Raw genomic sequence first — 14,922 nt, 5'->3', positions numbered from 1 at the left:
TCCTGTGACTCATCTCGTTCTTAGCCCACTTCTTCCTTTGTTTCTTCTTCTTTCTCTTTTCCCTCTCTCTCTAAAATGGGCTACTGCTGGTTATATACGGCACAAATTTCACTTTTATGCATTCCTTTTTTGTGTAAGAGAAATTGATTCCAAGTCCCCCATTTGACGCAATTATGAACATATAGTGGCTGTTTATGTCTATATTGTGTTTTTTGGTTTACACCGGCTTGTTTCAATAAAAAAGGTCTCTTGATTATAAAAAAGAATAAATAAAAAAGAAAAAAGAACTTTGTTATGCCATCCTTTTTCTCTGCTTTTGTTTATTTAAAATGTCACATTCGGATTGAACAATTGATTCACTGATTTTTTTTTTTTGGTATAAAATACCTCATTATAAAGGGTCATTTATATCAAAAACAACCATCCTGCAAAGGGTCACCATAAAAACTAAAAGCTAGCAGATGTTTCAGCATTAAATTGTTCCAAGAAATAAGTCCCCTCCCTGCAGTGCTGCTACTACTTGGCAAAGGCTATTTACTTCCTCTATAATTTGAGTTTGCTCAAATCAACTCTTTGAACAGGATATGTATATGCCTCGTAGTTGATTTGCTGACCCAAGCTACTTAATTTTGTGAGAGTGGTGATCAGATCAACCTGAAAGAGAAACAGTTTGCATTCATGGGAAGTAAGAAGTTACATCAATCTTGCTCAATTTCAAACAAAAAGTTGACAGGTCTATTTTGGCAATGGCACTATCAATATGGTATAAAATGTTTTGATTTTTCTTCCAAGTTATAATCAGGATAACTAAATTAACAGCATAAAGTTAAGTCCTTTATATTGCCCTTTTGGTAAGGCATGTTAAGAAAATGTTACTAACCTCATAATCTGTCTCAGATACTGTTTCTCGGCTACGTTGATATTTCTGAACCCACGGAGAAACATCTGGATCGGTGGCCAATAATGCCTCAGTGGCAACCTGATCTGGACCCAAGAATGCAGACATCACAGCTAGCTAGACAGACAACAAAAGAGACATCAATGAAAAGATACCCCAAATTTTATTTTTGTTATATGTTTCATTTTCAGCCCTTGACTGCGCTTTGCCATTTGATTTGTTTATTGAAAGAAAAGGTTATATTAATGTCATTTGTATTAAAAAGAAGGACAATGCATCCAAAATATGAGTCTTAACATGGAATGAACAACAATTTATTCCGTAGAAGATGAAAATCCCTACAAGTAGTAGGTTTGGGTTCCAACATAGCTTACACCATGAAATCAGCCAAGAATCTTTCTCTCAATTTGAATTTAACACATTTGGCTGTGGTTGCATTTTTGAGGTGCTATGTTTTGGATCACAAGTAATAACTAATAAGTACAAATAATTATTTGGTAAAGAAATTAAAACCTGAAATACAAATACAGCAGCAAAAAGTAGTATAGTTGAAAAAATACCTGGCGAGGACCAAAGCCAATAGCTACAAACTTGTCTTTCATTTCCTTCACATTTGCGTTCTCCCATAGGGGAACCCTCCCTTCTGGATCTGGTTCTTGGGTGTCTGCCCTTCCAAATTGCTTGTCAAACAGGCCCCACTGTACCCAAAAACATTTGTATAATAGCATCAAATACAGATCCAATATTTTCTACTAAATGTCCAATTTGTTAATTATAATCGAGCCATGATGATTGGTTTTACCTAACCAATTAAAGCAATTACAACCAAGTACAAACTTTTCAGAAAAAATTTAAGATATTGAAAGAGTAGGAGAAAATTCCAACAAACCCATTACCTCTTAGGGTTGAGAGAGAGAGAGAGGGAGAGTGGCAGTAAGTTAGCTTGATGTGTAATAATATGGAAAGTCAATCAGTGAACAAAGCCTTGGCTTGCATCCTAGCTGTGCAGGCTTCTTAGTTATACTGAACAGACACTAAAAAATTGAACATTCTTTCATTCTAATTAATAAGTGCAAGTCAGATTGTGTCTTCCATCTTGAAAAAATCAGAGTGATTGAAAAAGTATTGCTATTACACACTGAAATAGAAACTTATAAGTCCATAAACCAAAAATAAAACACTTTCAAATTTACAAAAAAAGAAAAAAAAAAGAAAAAAAAAAAAAGAGATTTTCATGAGTGTCACCACAGCTTTTTTTTTTTTTTTTTTTCTTTTTCTTTTTCTTGTTTTTTTTTTTGGCTGGAATATTAACCACTTCATAAGGCTGAAAATAGGCCATGAATGCATAGTATCTGGTTAAAGCTTAAAAAATGTCGTTAGTAATTGTTTGAGGACTTCAATCTGATGTTGAGGGTATCCGGAAAAAGAAACTTAATTTCAAGAGTGTCACCACAGCTTTGAGCAATATGTAGTGCACGATGTTATGGATGACATTGAGTACACCAGCAATGACACAGCAAGAATTGAGAAACAGACCTGTCCATTTGAACCATATGCAGTGTATAACAATCTCCCTTTCTCCTCATTCCCACCACATTTACGAATGGCAGAAGCTAGAAATGTGGACTTGAGGACACCTTGTGCTACATCAAATGAAGGTATCTGAGTCAGGAGCATCCACACACTCATACACACAGACTGCATTCTTCATATTAGCGCATGCTAGACCGAAACAATGAATAGATGTTCAAAAACCTATTTTATTGGTCATTCTACAGGACACTGTACAACTAATACATGGTATGTTGATCTTTACGTCTATGGTTCATAGTTCAAACTTGTAGATATTTAGAATGTAGAACCTGCATATTGGATGAGATCTGCATAGGAAATGGGTCCACCCTTGGAATATGAATCTATCTCTATCTTTGCTTCCTCTAACAAATTTAAAGCAGCGGAAAGCCCCTTGTTTTCAGGCCTACTTAACTCTGAACTTCAGGCAAGAAAAACGTGGAGAAGAAAATTAATGTAATTTTTCAAGAAGCTAAACGAATAACACTTTAAAGTGAATAAAAGGAAAATTTAGAATGGTAAAGCCATAAAGATACAAAATATCCGAAAGTTTTTAAAATGTCCTTTAATAACTTATATCCACCTTTTAAAAATAAATAAATACATAAGACTTTCCATCCACATCACATCTCAACTCTAAGAGGCCACAGAAATGACAAGAGTAAGCAGTAAAAAACAGTGTATATTTTCAGCTAACAGGTAGGTTTCAAGAGACCGCATATTTCCAACTCTTCGGTAGGAAATCATACTTACGCTGGTTTAAGCTTGCATATAGGAAATATTCACACCACATTTTATTTATACAAGTTTAAGCTTTCATATAGCTAGTATCCACACCACATTTTACTTTAAGATTACAGGAGGCAGAAGTCTACAGGTTTATACTCTGACATAAAATAGATAGTGCGGTAACTTGTACCTGAAGCGTATGGATCCATTTGCACCCCCAGATTTTGTAGCCTACAAATTTATCAGAATTACATCAGTACTGTTCTTTCCTCTCTTACTTTTAAAGGACTTATCCAGTATCCATGTACAGAACTAAGGATTTTGTCTGACCTTATCATAAGTCATTGCATCATTCAGTGCCAAAGTTAATAAGGATGGAAGAAGCTCTACATTTCCCTGATTCAACAACAGAAATAACAAGTGACAACATTCTAAAATGGTATTATGACAGTGTTATCTTCAATCTATAAATACATTCTAATTGTAAAGTATACTTAAATAAACATAACTACATCTTAGCAGGGCTTACATTTATAGCCGTAAAAAGTGTCTCCTTGACACTTGCTGTAAAGAAGGAGATGTGAACATGGATCAGTAGCTCATTTCAGCAAGAAAAGTAGTGTTTGATGAACTCACAAAGAAATTCAGAACGCTGTCTCCGTTGTATCAAATCAGCAGCACTAGCTTTTTCAACAAACAATCCTGAGCTTGCCATTAGTTCCTAAAAGGAAATCACTACCGTCAGAAACTCATCACAACATCATTCTAGGTCAAAGGATTGTATATCTACTTAAGTATATGTTTTTGTGTTTGTGCAAATACATGATTCAACCAAGAGAAGAGTATTCAGATAGTTGAAAGCTATTAGAATTACCATTGTTTTGGATAATGTCATTTTTTTTCAACTGCAATTCATTGAAGGGACTAGGATTTATTGAATTGAGTGAAATTTCTAAAATATTATAGAAAAATTTTCATTCTTGTTGTTAGAATTTAATAAATTAGCTGTGAAAGTAAGTGGCCTCAAGCCGGGTTTATGGAATAATTTACCAGAGTTTGTTGGCTTAGCACAACTAAACATCCTGTAAACCTGCCAAGAGCCTTGTGTCTTACTGACATTGTCCAGTTCTCTCTATTTGGAGAACTCCGGTTCGAATCCCCCCTCCCCCATGTGAAAAATAAAAAATCTTGTAAAGCCACTAGTAACACCGCATCTCTTTAACATTTGAAAATGGTCAATTTAACCATTTTAGCAAGGTGGCATACTTCATACAATCCACAATTTTTATTTATTATTTTTTTTTTATGATGAATAACCTCTTCAAATCAGGGCCACTTCATATACCCACCCTTCCTGAGTAAACCCAATTTACACAACCTTGCCCATAAAAACCATATATCGGGTGATCCCGAGACTCAAACTGGAGACCTCATGGGGGTTTCCCATGAGGCCAACCAATTGAACTAACCCGTGCAGGCTGCAATCCACAAGCATGGAAGCATCACAGATAATTTTCATTCTTTTAATGCTTCTTATGTTAAGCTAATATTCAATGAAAGATGAAAACTTTCACATAATCAATAATTGGGTACATTAAATGCAAAAGGCTTATATTTTTTTAGTGTTAATTACTTGAAATGAGTAATCGAATAGACTGCTAAGTTCATTCAATTACTACTATTTCAAAAACCAGAGCCAAAAAAGTGAAATTCGTAAAGACAGAATTTATGATTCAAGTACAAAAGCAATGCTCTCACCATGCCAATGGTAACACCAGCACATTTAAGAATGTCCCTTCGACAAAACCGATCCTCATCCTCAGCAGTAGCATCAATTTCCATTTTATTACAACGAACTGTAACCTGACGCGCACACACACACACACACACTTGACATAGCTATGTAACAACAATATATGATATAACTGTAACCCATTCCTCATATAAATGCAAATGATGGAATAATAAACGCAAACACACTAAAAAACAATGTGGTAAGTACTTTCTTTTTTCAATCAATCACTTTCAGATGGCATGGAAAACTCACTGCATAAGATGGGTATCTGTTGGTTGTAGTTGTGGTGAGAGATGGGACAGGAACAAGTGGAAGCAAAGGAGGGATAGTTGAGAGAAATGAGACCCCCATTTTGCCTTTATTTCTAATCTGATCTTCGGAGACAATTCTAGCTTCAAGGGACAGTTTTTATGATATACGTGAATGGGTGTTTGGTTAGTTAAAATTAGTTTGTGTGGAGAGCACAAGTGAGTTCATGATATGCGTTATCCTATCTTTGTTGTCCAACTTAGCTGTCAATATCTATGTAGGATCACGAAATTTCTTATCGTTTTCTCTTTACGACATTGTGGTAGAAACTAAAACTTTACCAGTGAAATAGTGTTTTATAGCTATTAACTTATAAAATTCGAACTCTGAATTTTATAGAGCTTTTCTAGAAGTTTCAAATTTCAATATTTCCTTGTAAAGCTCTTTTTAGCTTTAAAAACTCACAGGTTATGCTTTGCTTTATGCAGAGTTTGCATGTATTAGTATTTTTTAGAACTTCAATTTGTCTAGGTACAATTGTATTTTTATCCACATTTATGACTGACCCGTTTTTCACCCAGAAATAATTTGGCTGCAGACTCCAACGCCCTCCATGAATAACCGACAATGAACAACCTAAATCCTATATGTTATATGTGTTCCTTTGAATGGAGGTGTACATTTAAAAGAAGTTTTTTTGAATTACATGTTTTTTATATTCTTAATACACGTATTAAATTTTGAAAAACTAACCGTTGAATAAAATAAAAATTATTACATATTTTAAAAATCTAACTGTTAAATTGCATATTTTTTACACTCTTAATACACGTGTCAAATTTTGTGTCAATTAGATATTATTTACTATATAATATAGGGAAATACTAATGAATGCCTTAAGTTTTTATGGGAAAATTTTTTTTAATGTTTTGATTTTTTTTTTTTTTTCATTTTCCATAAAAGTGATGTCAAAACTTTCCTAAAATAGATTTTTAACCAATACCCTAAGAGCACTCGTTAGCATAACCCTATGATCTATAAGCTCGTATTTTATGCATAATTTTAAACTATAAAACTTGCAATTTAAACAATTTATTGGTGACATAGTTATTAATCTTTAATTTTCTAGAAATTTTGCAAGTATGAACAATATAAGAAGATGATTTGATTCAATAGTGGATCTGTTAAAATTCACTTTCAATAAAAAGATATTGAATAAGCTCATATTTTATACATAATTTTAAATTACAAAACTTGCAATTTAAATAATTTATTGATGACATAGCTATTGGTCTTTAATTTTCTAGAAATTTTGCAAGCATGAAGAATGTAAGACGAAGATGTGATTCAATAGTGGATTTGTCAAAATTCATCTTCAATAAAAAGATATTGTGTAAGGTTATAACCTTAAACTATAACTAATTTTGTAGTTAAATTTTGTGCTCTGTTTGTTTAAGCAATGATGTTTTCTAGAAAATAAGTCATTTTTCAAGAAGCATTTTCTATTAAACTATCTCATTTTCTAATGTTTGGTGGCAACCTTAAATGAGTTAAAAAATATCCTCCTAACTTCCCTTATTTAGTTTGGTATGAGATAAAGTTGTTTTTCAAAAAAATTTAATGGAAAATAATCTTTAAAAATAAGCCATACTTTTTATGTTGACTATCGAAACAAATTGTGCGTGTTTAGGTAAGACAATATTATAATTATATATTTTAAATTTTTTATCAATTTTTTGAATTGTCATATGAGTGGGGGATAAAATGCAGAAACCTTTCAGGATGCAGGGCCGGTAGACCCACCCTAATCTAATCCTAATTTTCCCATTCAATCGGTCAAGTGATACAACTTTTCACTTCTTTTTTTAATAAATATTGAGGTATCCTGTTGTGAATTGTGATTGGTACATGATAAGAACGTGTTTTAATGGTGAATCTATGTAAAACTGATGTTATTTCAATTACAACTGTCTACTTTAGCCAGCAATGAAAAAGATTGTTTTATTAGCTTTGTTGTTTCCCTTTAGCCCCGGAAGTATTGTAGTTAAACTCAGGCTAGAATACAGCACTATCTAAACCATAATGAGTTGTGTGCCAGGAAAGAAGAAAAGAATGGTGACTGCGAAGTAAAGAAACGAAAATCTAATTCTTTATTGCGCTCAATGCCTACGAATGAAATGCTACATACATGAAAAGTGTACTTTATTCCTAACAAAGCAGAAACAAAGTCTGGTATCCCAATGAATTCTCTATGCAACTCTTTTTTTGTTTATAACCTAGCGAACTCCAAACAAAAAAATGGTGCTTGGAAGGGCCTATCTTTGGTGATCAGTCCCTGCTGTGCACCCTAATGCAATTGTTCTCTTCATCTGTATTTTACAATATCGCCCCCCAGCTTTCTTTACGCCTGGGATATACACGCCGGATCCCTATGTGTATAATGGAAGCACTACCACCAGCTTGTCTTGCTCCAACAAATTATATGGAACGCAATGTGCTGCCACTGCATCAGCATAGGAATCAATTTTGAAGAAAAATTGTTCTGCACAATCTGATCTACCTGATAATGTGAGAGGTGTTCACATTTGGTGTTACCCTCTGACATAAACACTCTGGTTTGGGGTTTGTGTAAAAGGATTCTTCAGAACGGAATCTGTCCATGCCCCTTGTTCCAGAAATGGGGCCTTTTCTCTTCCTTGGTGACCCTTGCCTGAGCAACCAATTAACAAACAAAAAACACATCTATGTAAAGCCAGTGCATATGATTTATCAGAACATAAACTATCTAGAAAATGGAAAATATTTCTCCACCATTGCATCAAACATCAGAAGAAAAGGGAAGAGGGGGCACCAAAGAAGAATTCCCAGTTTCCTGTGGGCCAAAATGTATTCTGGTAGCCCCCCCCTACCATTTGTGAATGCTGCGCTTCAGTTGGGAGCGCAAGCTCTATAGTCTTATCCCTCCAGCAGGCTTATAGGAATGGTGTGACACTGTAGCCTATTAATCACACTAATCACTCAACCAAAAATATGATTAAAAAAATCCATCTAGTTCTCCATGTAAATCCAACGAATCTCCAAAATTATATTCTTCCATAATCACAGTAACAGCAGTTTAAAGAGGATGGTAGAAAAAGAATGGGAATGACTTGAATATGAGTGTCCCCAGGCTTCTGCTCTTAAGCACACCAGGTAATGACTTGCATGTGCAAGATCCACTTGAGAGAGGGGTAGGGAATTGCTAATGAAATATATGTAAGATGTATCAAAAGGGTTCTTAGACTGATCCCCTAAGGAGAACCATGGATTGGCAGTCAAGGATCAAGATATACAACCAAAAGAACAAATAGTAAATCCATTGTCCAAAATGTAGCCACTGATATTTATAAAACCTAGTACATACCGCTTTATATGTGCATCAATAATTTGACTTGAAATTCTTTTTCTTTCTTTCAAAGTTGCATTCTCAAGTTTGTCAAACAGACGAACAATAGTTTTCCTGATGGACAAAGAGAAGAAGAAGAACCATAATTAATTATATATAGAAATTGATGGAAGTATGCAGAGTGGATAGAAAGTTATGTAATCCTAGACTAACTCCAAAAAAGAAACTGTCTTGCCTGAGAGGAACTATTGTTTTCCTATGTCCAAGAAAACGACGATGGCCTTCAACTGCTTTTGCCATGTTCCCAGAGTATGATGGAATAAATACATCGCTTTCAACAGATACAATGTAGTCAAGTGCAGCAAGCTGAGAGCCATGATTGATAAAAGGCTGAAGCTCCTCAACAGTTGCCAATTTTTCCTGCAAAGTGATCACAAGATGTTAATCTTTCTTTCTTTCTTTTTTGCTTGTTTTTTTCCCGGGGTCCTTAGCACCCTCATGTATGACAATTAATTAACTGATATAAATCTCTAGGTATATTTTATTGATTTATAGGAATATTTTATGTTTATTTTCATTTTTAGAAATAAATAATGCCAATGAAAATCTTTAAAAACATAAAAAATTAAAGAATTTTTAATTTATTTATTTTATATATAGAATCAAAGAAATTTTTTTAATTGGATAAATTTTTTTTTTTTTTAAAATCCTCCAACACAATGAGGACAAGCATGCAAGAGTGTCCTTGACTTGTCCAACACAAACACATGTCAAACTTGCCGGGGGTTTTGAAGTGTTCGTGCTTCTCACTTAGTGATTCAAGTAAGCTAGGCCAATAGTATTATACCAGTAGTCTATTTTCTATGTATCCTCTGATATTTTGGGAAGGTTACTTCAGTCCCTCCAACAAATTTGAGATACCATTAACATAAGAAAGTGAACCATGGATCCAGCTAATATAGTGTATAAAACTAATCTGCATGGTCTATTAGTAACAGGAAAATTGACATTATTCCTTAATATGAGAATCTCAAGCAAAGAATCAAGTTTAACAATGCAGCTTCATACCTTGCTCATTATATAGGGATAGCGGGATAGCAGATAAGCCATATGAGAATCACCCCCATATGTCTCTCCAGCAGCAATGTATATAGGAGTGTTTGATGGGTACCCAAGAGCAGAGAGAAAAAATCCAACCTCTTTAGGAGTTAAGGGGCATTCGCCTTTGGATCTTTGTTCCTTAGAATCAATGTCCTTTATTTTCCAGTTATCAGTGTTATTTCTACAAGGACAGAATAACATGAATATATATATTAAAAAAAATATATGTTGGCATCATGTAGATAAAGGATTGTTCTATATATGAATTCAGAAAAATTAACTGATTGTTCAGGACAGCAAGAGTAAGCATTTCATACCTTAACATCCTTAGTTCCTCAGCTTCAGCTGGAGACAGCTCCTGTGTGCAGCCACTAAAGGCAAGCATGTCCTTCTCAAACCGTAAATGCAGAGCAATGTAAGGGCCATTGGATCTCATCCGATCAACCAACAACTACATCATAGAAAAAAAAAAAAATATATATATATATATAATGGTCATTGCATAGGACACAGTGTAGATAAAGCCACACCACACCAAAAATCAGATGAGCATTTCGGAGAGATTACTTTTCCCATTGCTTCAATTCGAGGTGCAAAACGAAGGGCTTCATAACAGGCACGGCAGCGCAGTTTCTGAATGTCTAGAGGTAAATAGTTATTTGCTAAGCGAGAATCAGATTTGGAAGCTTGAATAATCTGAAAAGAAATATAATATAATAAGATAGCATTAAAGGGGAGAAAAACTGAAGAGATAGGTAAATAATAAGATGCTGAATTTAGAAAAGAAAACCAACAAATGCATGGACCAGAAGCAGTCAAATAAACATACCTGATGATTTAACCAGGAGTTAGTAATCTCCTCCTCATAGTATTCTACGCCAGACCAGCTTCTGAACTCTTTCTTTGATTTAGAAGCAGTAGCCAATTCCTTAGGAAGCTTTTTTACAACTCTTACATCATTAGCCAGAACATTAATAAAATGATCTTCATCAAAAACATCTGAGAAGTGACTGCAAATTGAACAAATAAAAAGTATTGCATCATTAGTATAAAAAATGACTTAGAAAGGAAAAAATTTGGGGGGGGGGGGGGGTGAGGGTTTGGGGGAATTTCATACCTATTGTCCTGCCAAAATGACTTCTTATCAAGTTCAGGAATTACAAGAGTGGCATTTATGATACGGGCTACAGCCACCATGTCACATATCTGCAATTTCAGAATGAGTAACTTAGCTCCAATAAGTAGCCATATAAATTATTCACCACATTCTATAACTATCAATGTTTGGGTAGAATGTCTTAGAATTAATACAAAGAATAGAAAGAGAACAGGTGAAAGAAGAACCACAACAACTGGATTGCTCATAATTAAATGAAGTGTGTTTTTCGTCCCAGAGCAGGAAAAAGCACAGAAGTTTGATGCATTATATCAACACGACAGGTTTATAGATGACAAACATTGCAGCAGCATATTTACACGTTGCATTCGAGAAGCATATAGGTAATCTAGGTCCATGTCATCTCTCATATAAGATCTATCATTATTTCTGAATGTCATGTTTAATTTGAAAACAATAAAAGCTTCAACACTAATTAAAGCATTAACTGCATAAGTATGTTTGAATGTGCTTGTGTGTCTTTTAATTAGAGACATGTTTGAGTCCCTGTGAATGTATAAGAGAATGGGAGGAGAAGAAAAAAAAAGGGTGGGGGAGGGAGGGGGGGGGGGGGTGGGGAACATTCAGAGCCATATATCTGTGGAAAAGGATAAATCCAAATGATTATGAGATATACTAGTAAAACTCAACTCAACACAACTCAAAAAAACCAACCTATTGACAACATATATATATATATATATTTTATCTCCTTGTCCAACTCCATCAAAAGCATCTTATGCTAACTCAGGCAAAATCATGTTATGGTCACAGCCCTAAAACAAGTTTTCTTGACTATATGACTACATTACAGATTTTTAACATATTAAAAAGCATAAGGCTCATTTTTCATTCACATCTAAGCACTGAATAAGCATCACCACAGAAGGCCCAATCACCCAAGTTTCAGCCTAAATGCTTGACAGCCATTTCCCATTGACGTTAGATTGCTTTTTGAGAGGAATTTGATGTCTGTGCTGCACAACATTTATGACTTAGTGCAACTGCCAGGGGTAGTTATTTCCGATCAGTTATTCAGATCAAGAAGTAGAATGAGTCAGGCCACATAAAAAAGTTGATTCAGTTCTTGAACAAGAAAAGTATAAAAATCAGTGTCTATTGAATTTGGTGTTAAATTGGCCTCATGGAGCTTAGGGACACAGTTGAAAGTTGCATGAATTGGTAAGCACCAATAAGCCCAACCTGTATAAAAAATTGAAGCTCAGTTGACCGAAAAATAGCAGGTCAGGTCAGTCTGACAATGTGCAATTGTGACACCATGAGATTTTGAACTACTGTGTGTTTCCTATTTGCTAATGTTGTAATCATAAAAACTGGAAAATACAATAAAGTCAAGGCAGAACCAGACCAGGCTTTTTGTATCCCTAAACTCCCTATATTTGTAAATCTACTACATAACAAAAGCTCTCTAAAGTGCAGCAAGAAAACAATGATGGCACAGGACACATCTCCACATATTAATTAACGGAGAGGAACACCAAAAGCCTTATTAAAATACATTGTAGAGAGTGCCCCCAGTTTGGAAAGGAAGAAAGTTGAGGTTGATACTCATAGAATAAGCAACTAGCAATCAACAATCATGTTTATCCAACATATTAATTGGAAATAGTACAAAAGGATTTCATGCACCGTCATTTCATTGCCTGCAAAAGACGTAAAAGCATATGGGAACTTAGAACGAAATCACAATAAATTAGACCGGGATTGTTTGTTGTATCCCAATTTTACCCACTTCCACAACTTTGCACCAATCAAAGATGGAAACCCAAAATTACTAGAACACATGCAATTAAAAAAAAAAAAAAAGATATAATAACCAATAACAAACATGATACATATACACACATATTACTATCGAGCTTATCACATGAGACAGAGAAAGCATAATACACACCCCAAAACGCATCTGGTTAAGCCCACCATTTGCATGCACTAGAAGGAAACCTCGCGACTCTCCCGGAGCTGGATAAACAATAATTGTAATAAATGAAAAAAAGTTTTAATTACAGATTGATATCAAACACAGCCAAATTATAAAAACCCTTGAGATCAGACGATTTTTCTTACGTGTATAATTAGCACTAGGCTCTATGCAAGGCTCAAATTTGCTATTCGATGATCGCTTCCATAGCTTGTCGTAATCCGAAATCTCTCTAGCACCAACCAACTGTCAAATCTAAAGGAGTGAAAACACGAAAGACGCATGACTGCTTTGTATCAATATTTACACCTAATAGCTAACTCTACCAGACTCAATCCACCATTAACAAGTATTACAGCAAACTCAAATACCAAATCCCCCCAAAAAAAAAAAAACTAGCAATAAATCATCAACTGGTTGCTTAAAAATTTGGATTAAATTTTTTATTAAAGTGATATTATGAGAAATTTCATTGAACTAAACCGCATAGCTTAATCCATCAGCATCTAAATCAAACTCAGTACAAAAACAAATAAAGAAATTAAAAAATAAATAAATAAGAGAGAAACAGACTCAATCCACTAACAAATAACAAGTATTACAGTAAACTCAAACACCAAATCCCCTAAAAAAAAATTTAGCAATAAATCATCAACTGATTGCTTAAAAAATTGGATTAAAATTTTTTTTTTTATAGTTTTATTATGAGAAATTTCATTGAACTAAACCGCATTGCTTAATCCATCAGCATCTAAATCAAACTCTGGACAAAAATAAATAAATTAAAGAGAGAAACAAACTCAATCAAACAAGTATTACAGCAAACTCAAGCACTAAATCCCAAAAAAAAAATTAAATATAAAAAGTTCAGAAATTATAAAATTATAAAATAAAATAAATAAAAACATTGATATTCTGAGGAATTTGATTAAACTAAGCCGCATTATTTGAATACAAAATCAAACTGAATACCAAAAAGAAAAATTATAAAAAATAAAAATAAAAATAAAGAAAGAAACAGAAAACCTGGCGAGAATGAGAAGAGAGAGGATCTTTTCCTTTTGACAAATGTGGCGGAGTGAGCTCTCGGTCCAGCTTTGATGCTTCAATTCATGTTGCTAAAAAATCAAACCAAACAAATATGAACAGTAATTTATATTAGATCAGCAAAAATACCTAATCTCCATAACCTACCAACAACAACAAATAATAATTCACATAAAAAAAAAAAAATAATAATAATAAAAAAATCCAGAAATAAAATTCTCCTTTTCCATTTCAATTCTACCTAATCTCAAAAAAAAAAAAAAAAAAAATTCTTCCAGTAACAGTGTATTCCAAAATATCTGTAACTGACTGAAACTTTAACAGAATGATCGAAACGGTTAAGAGATCACAGAGAAGGTTTTAGAATCCCTAATTTGAGAGAAGAGGTTACCGTGGGGAGCTTGAAAGCGTCAGAGAAGTTAGGGACTTTGATGGAGGAAGAAGAAGGGAAAAGGTGAACGGAGAACAAAGCCACCAGCGCTATCCCGCACACGGCGTACATTAGCAACTTGCGAAGCAAATTTAACGATATCCATCTCCATCTCCGTTTCTGCATCGCTCTTTCTCTCTCTCTCTCTCTCTCTCTCTATTCGTTTCTAGAAAAAACTAGCAGTGGCTATTGCAATGGTGAAAGAGGCGTATAATGTAGATTTTGAGAGAGAGAGAGAGAAAAAGCTGTGTGCGTTGGTGTTTTTTGTTTGGGGGTGTGATTGTATTTTGGAGTAGAGTAGTGGTACTATTACTACTGCTGCCACTGCAGCTTTCGACAGTTTCGCTTTGGGCGGTGGTTTTATAGTTGGCAACTTGGCATAATGATTCTAGAGAGAGATTAGAGATATCAGATTTTTTTTTTTTTTTTTGTTAATTGTGAAATTAGAAAAAAAGTTCAGTGAATTTGGGAATGGAGGTTTTTTTTTTTTTTTTTAAATAATTATTGGATGCTTCAAAGGATTATAAATGTGTACTTTTTTTTCTCTCACATAATTATAGGTCTTCATAATTAAATTTATGATGTGATTCATAATTTATGTGAGAAAAAAATACATAT

General features: G+C 34.0%; 2 protein-coding genes across 2 annotated transcripts; both read right to left on the bottom strand.

Annotated features, from left to right (window-relative positions):
* Window positions 1-237: 237 nt before the first annotated feature.
* LOC112016529 (thylakoid lumenal 29 kDa protein, chloroplastic) lies at window positions 238-5,501 on the bottom strand. Its single transcript, XM_065773339.1, has 11 exons — window positions 5,247-5,501; window positions 4,958-5,062; window positions 3,836-3,920; window positions 3,729-3,763; window positions 3,530-3,595; window positions 3,390-3,430; window positions 2,761-2,891; window positions 2,435-2,541; window positions 1,459-1,596; window positions 881-1,015; window positions 238-654 (listed from the first exon to the last, which is right to left on the bottom strand). The coding sequence occupies exons 1-11, from the start codon at window positions 5,343-5,345 to the stop codon at window positions 544-546; spliced, it is 1,053 nt and encodes a 350-aa protein (XP_065629411.1). The 5' UTR covers window positions 5,346-5,501; the 3' UTR covers window positions 238-543.
* A 1,869-nt stretch (window positions 5,502-7,370) lies between these two features.
* LOC112016512 (O-fucosyltransferase 7) lies at window positions 7,371-14,651 on the bottom strand. The gene is given in 13 exon segments (XM_065773341.1): window positions 7,371-7,953; window positions 8,647-8,742; window positions 8,864-9,048; window positions 9,697-9,910; window positions 10,047-10,180; window positions 10,297-10,425; window positions 10,559-10,739; window positions 10,847-10,935; window positions 12,801-12,868; window positions 12,974-13,073; window positions 13,854-13,918; window positions 13,921-13,945; window positions 14,266-14,651. Coding segments are annotated over 13 exon segments (1,605 nt in total). The 5' UTR covers window positions 14,431-14,651; the 3' UTR covers window positions 7,371-7,799.
* Between the last annotated feature and the right edge of the window lie 271 nt (window positions 14,652-14,922).

This window comes from Quercus suber, unplaced genomic scaffold (genome assembly GCF_002906115.3).
Source record: "Quercus suber isolate HL8 unplaced genomic scaffold, Cork oak 2.0 scaffold_73, whole genome shotgun sequence".
Classification (NCBI taxonomy): domain Eukaryota; kingdom Viridiplantae; phylum Streptophyta; class Magnoliopsida; order Fagales; family Fagaceae; genus Quercus; species Quercus suber.
This window is presented reverse-complemented; position numbering and strand designations above follow the sequence as displayed.

Bases quoted from the DNA above. Each gene is read 5' to 3' on its own strand.
- LOC112016529 (XM_065773339.1), bottom strand. From the start codon at position 5,345: ATGGGGGTCTCATTTCTCTCAACTATCCCTCCTTTGCTTCCACTTGTT. The intron at 3,921-4,957 runs GTGAGAGCATTG...ATTTCCTTTTAG, and splicing joins CTGGTGTTACCATTGGCATG to GAACTAATGGCAAGCTCAGG. The intron at 3,764-3,835 runs GTGAGTTCATCA...CCTTCTTTACAG, and splicing joins ACAGCGTTCTGAATTTCTTT to CAAGTGTCAAGGAGACACTT.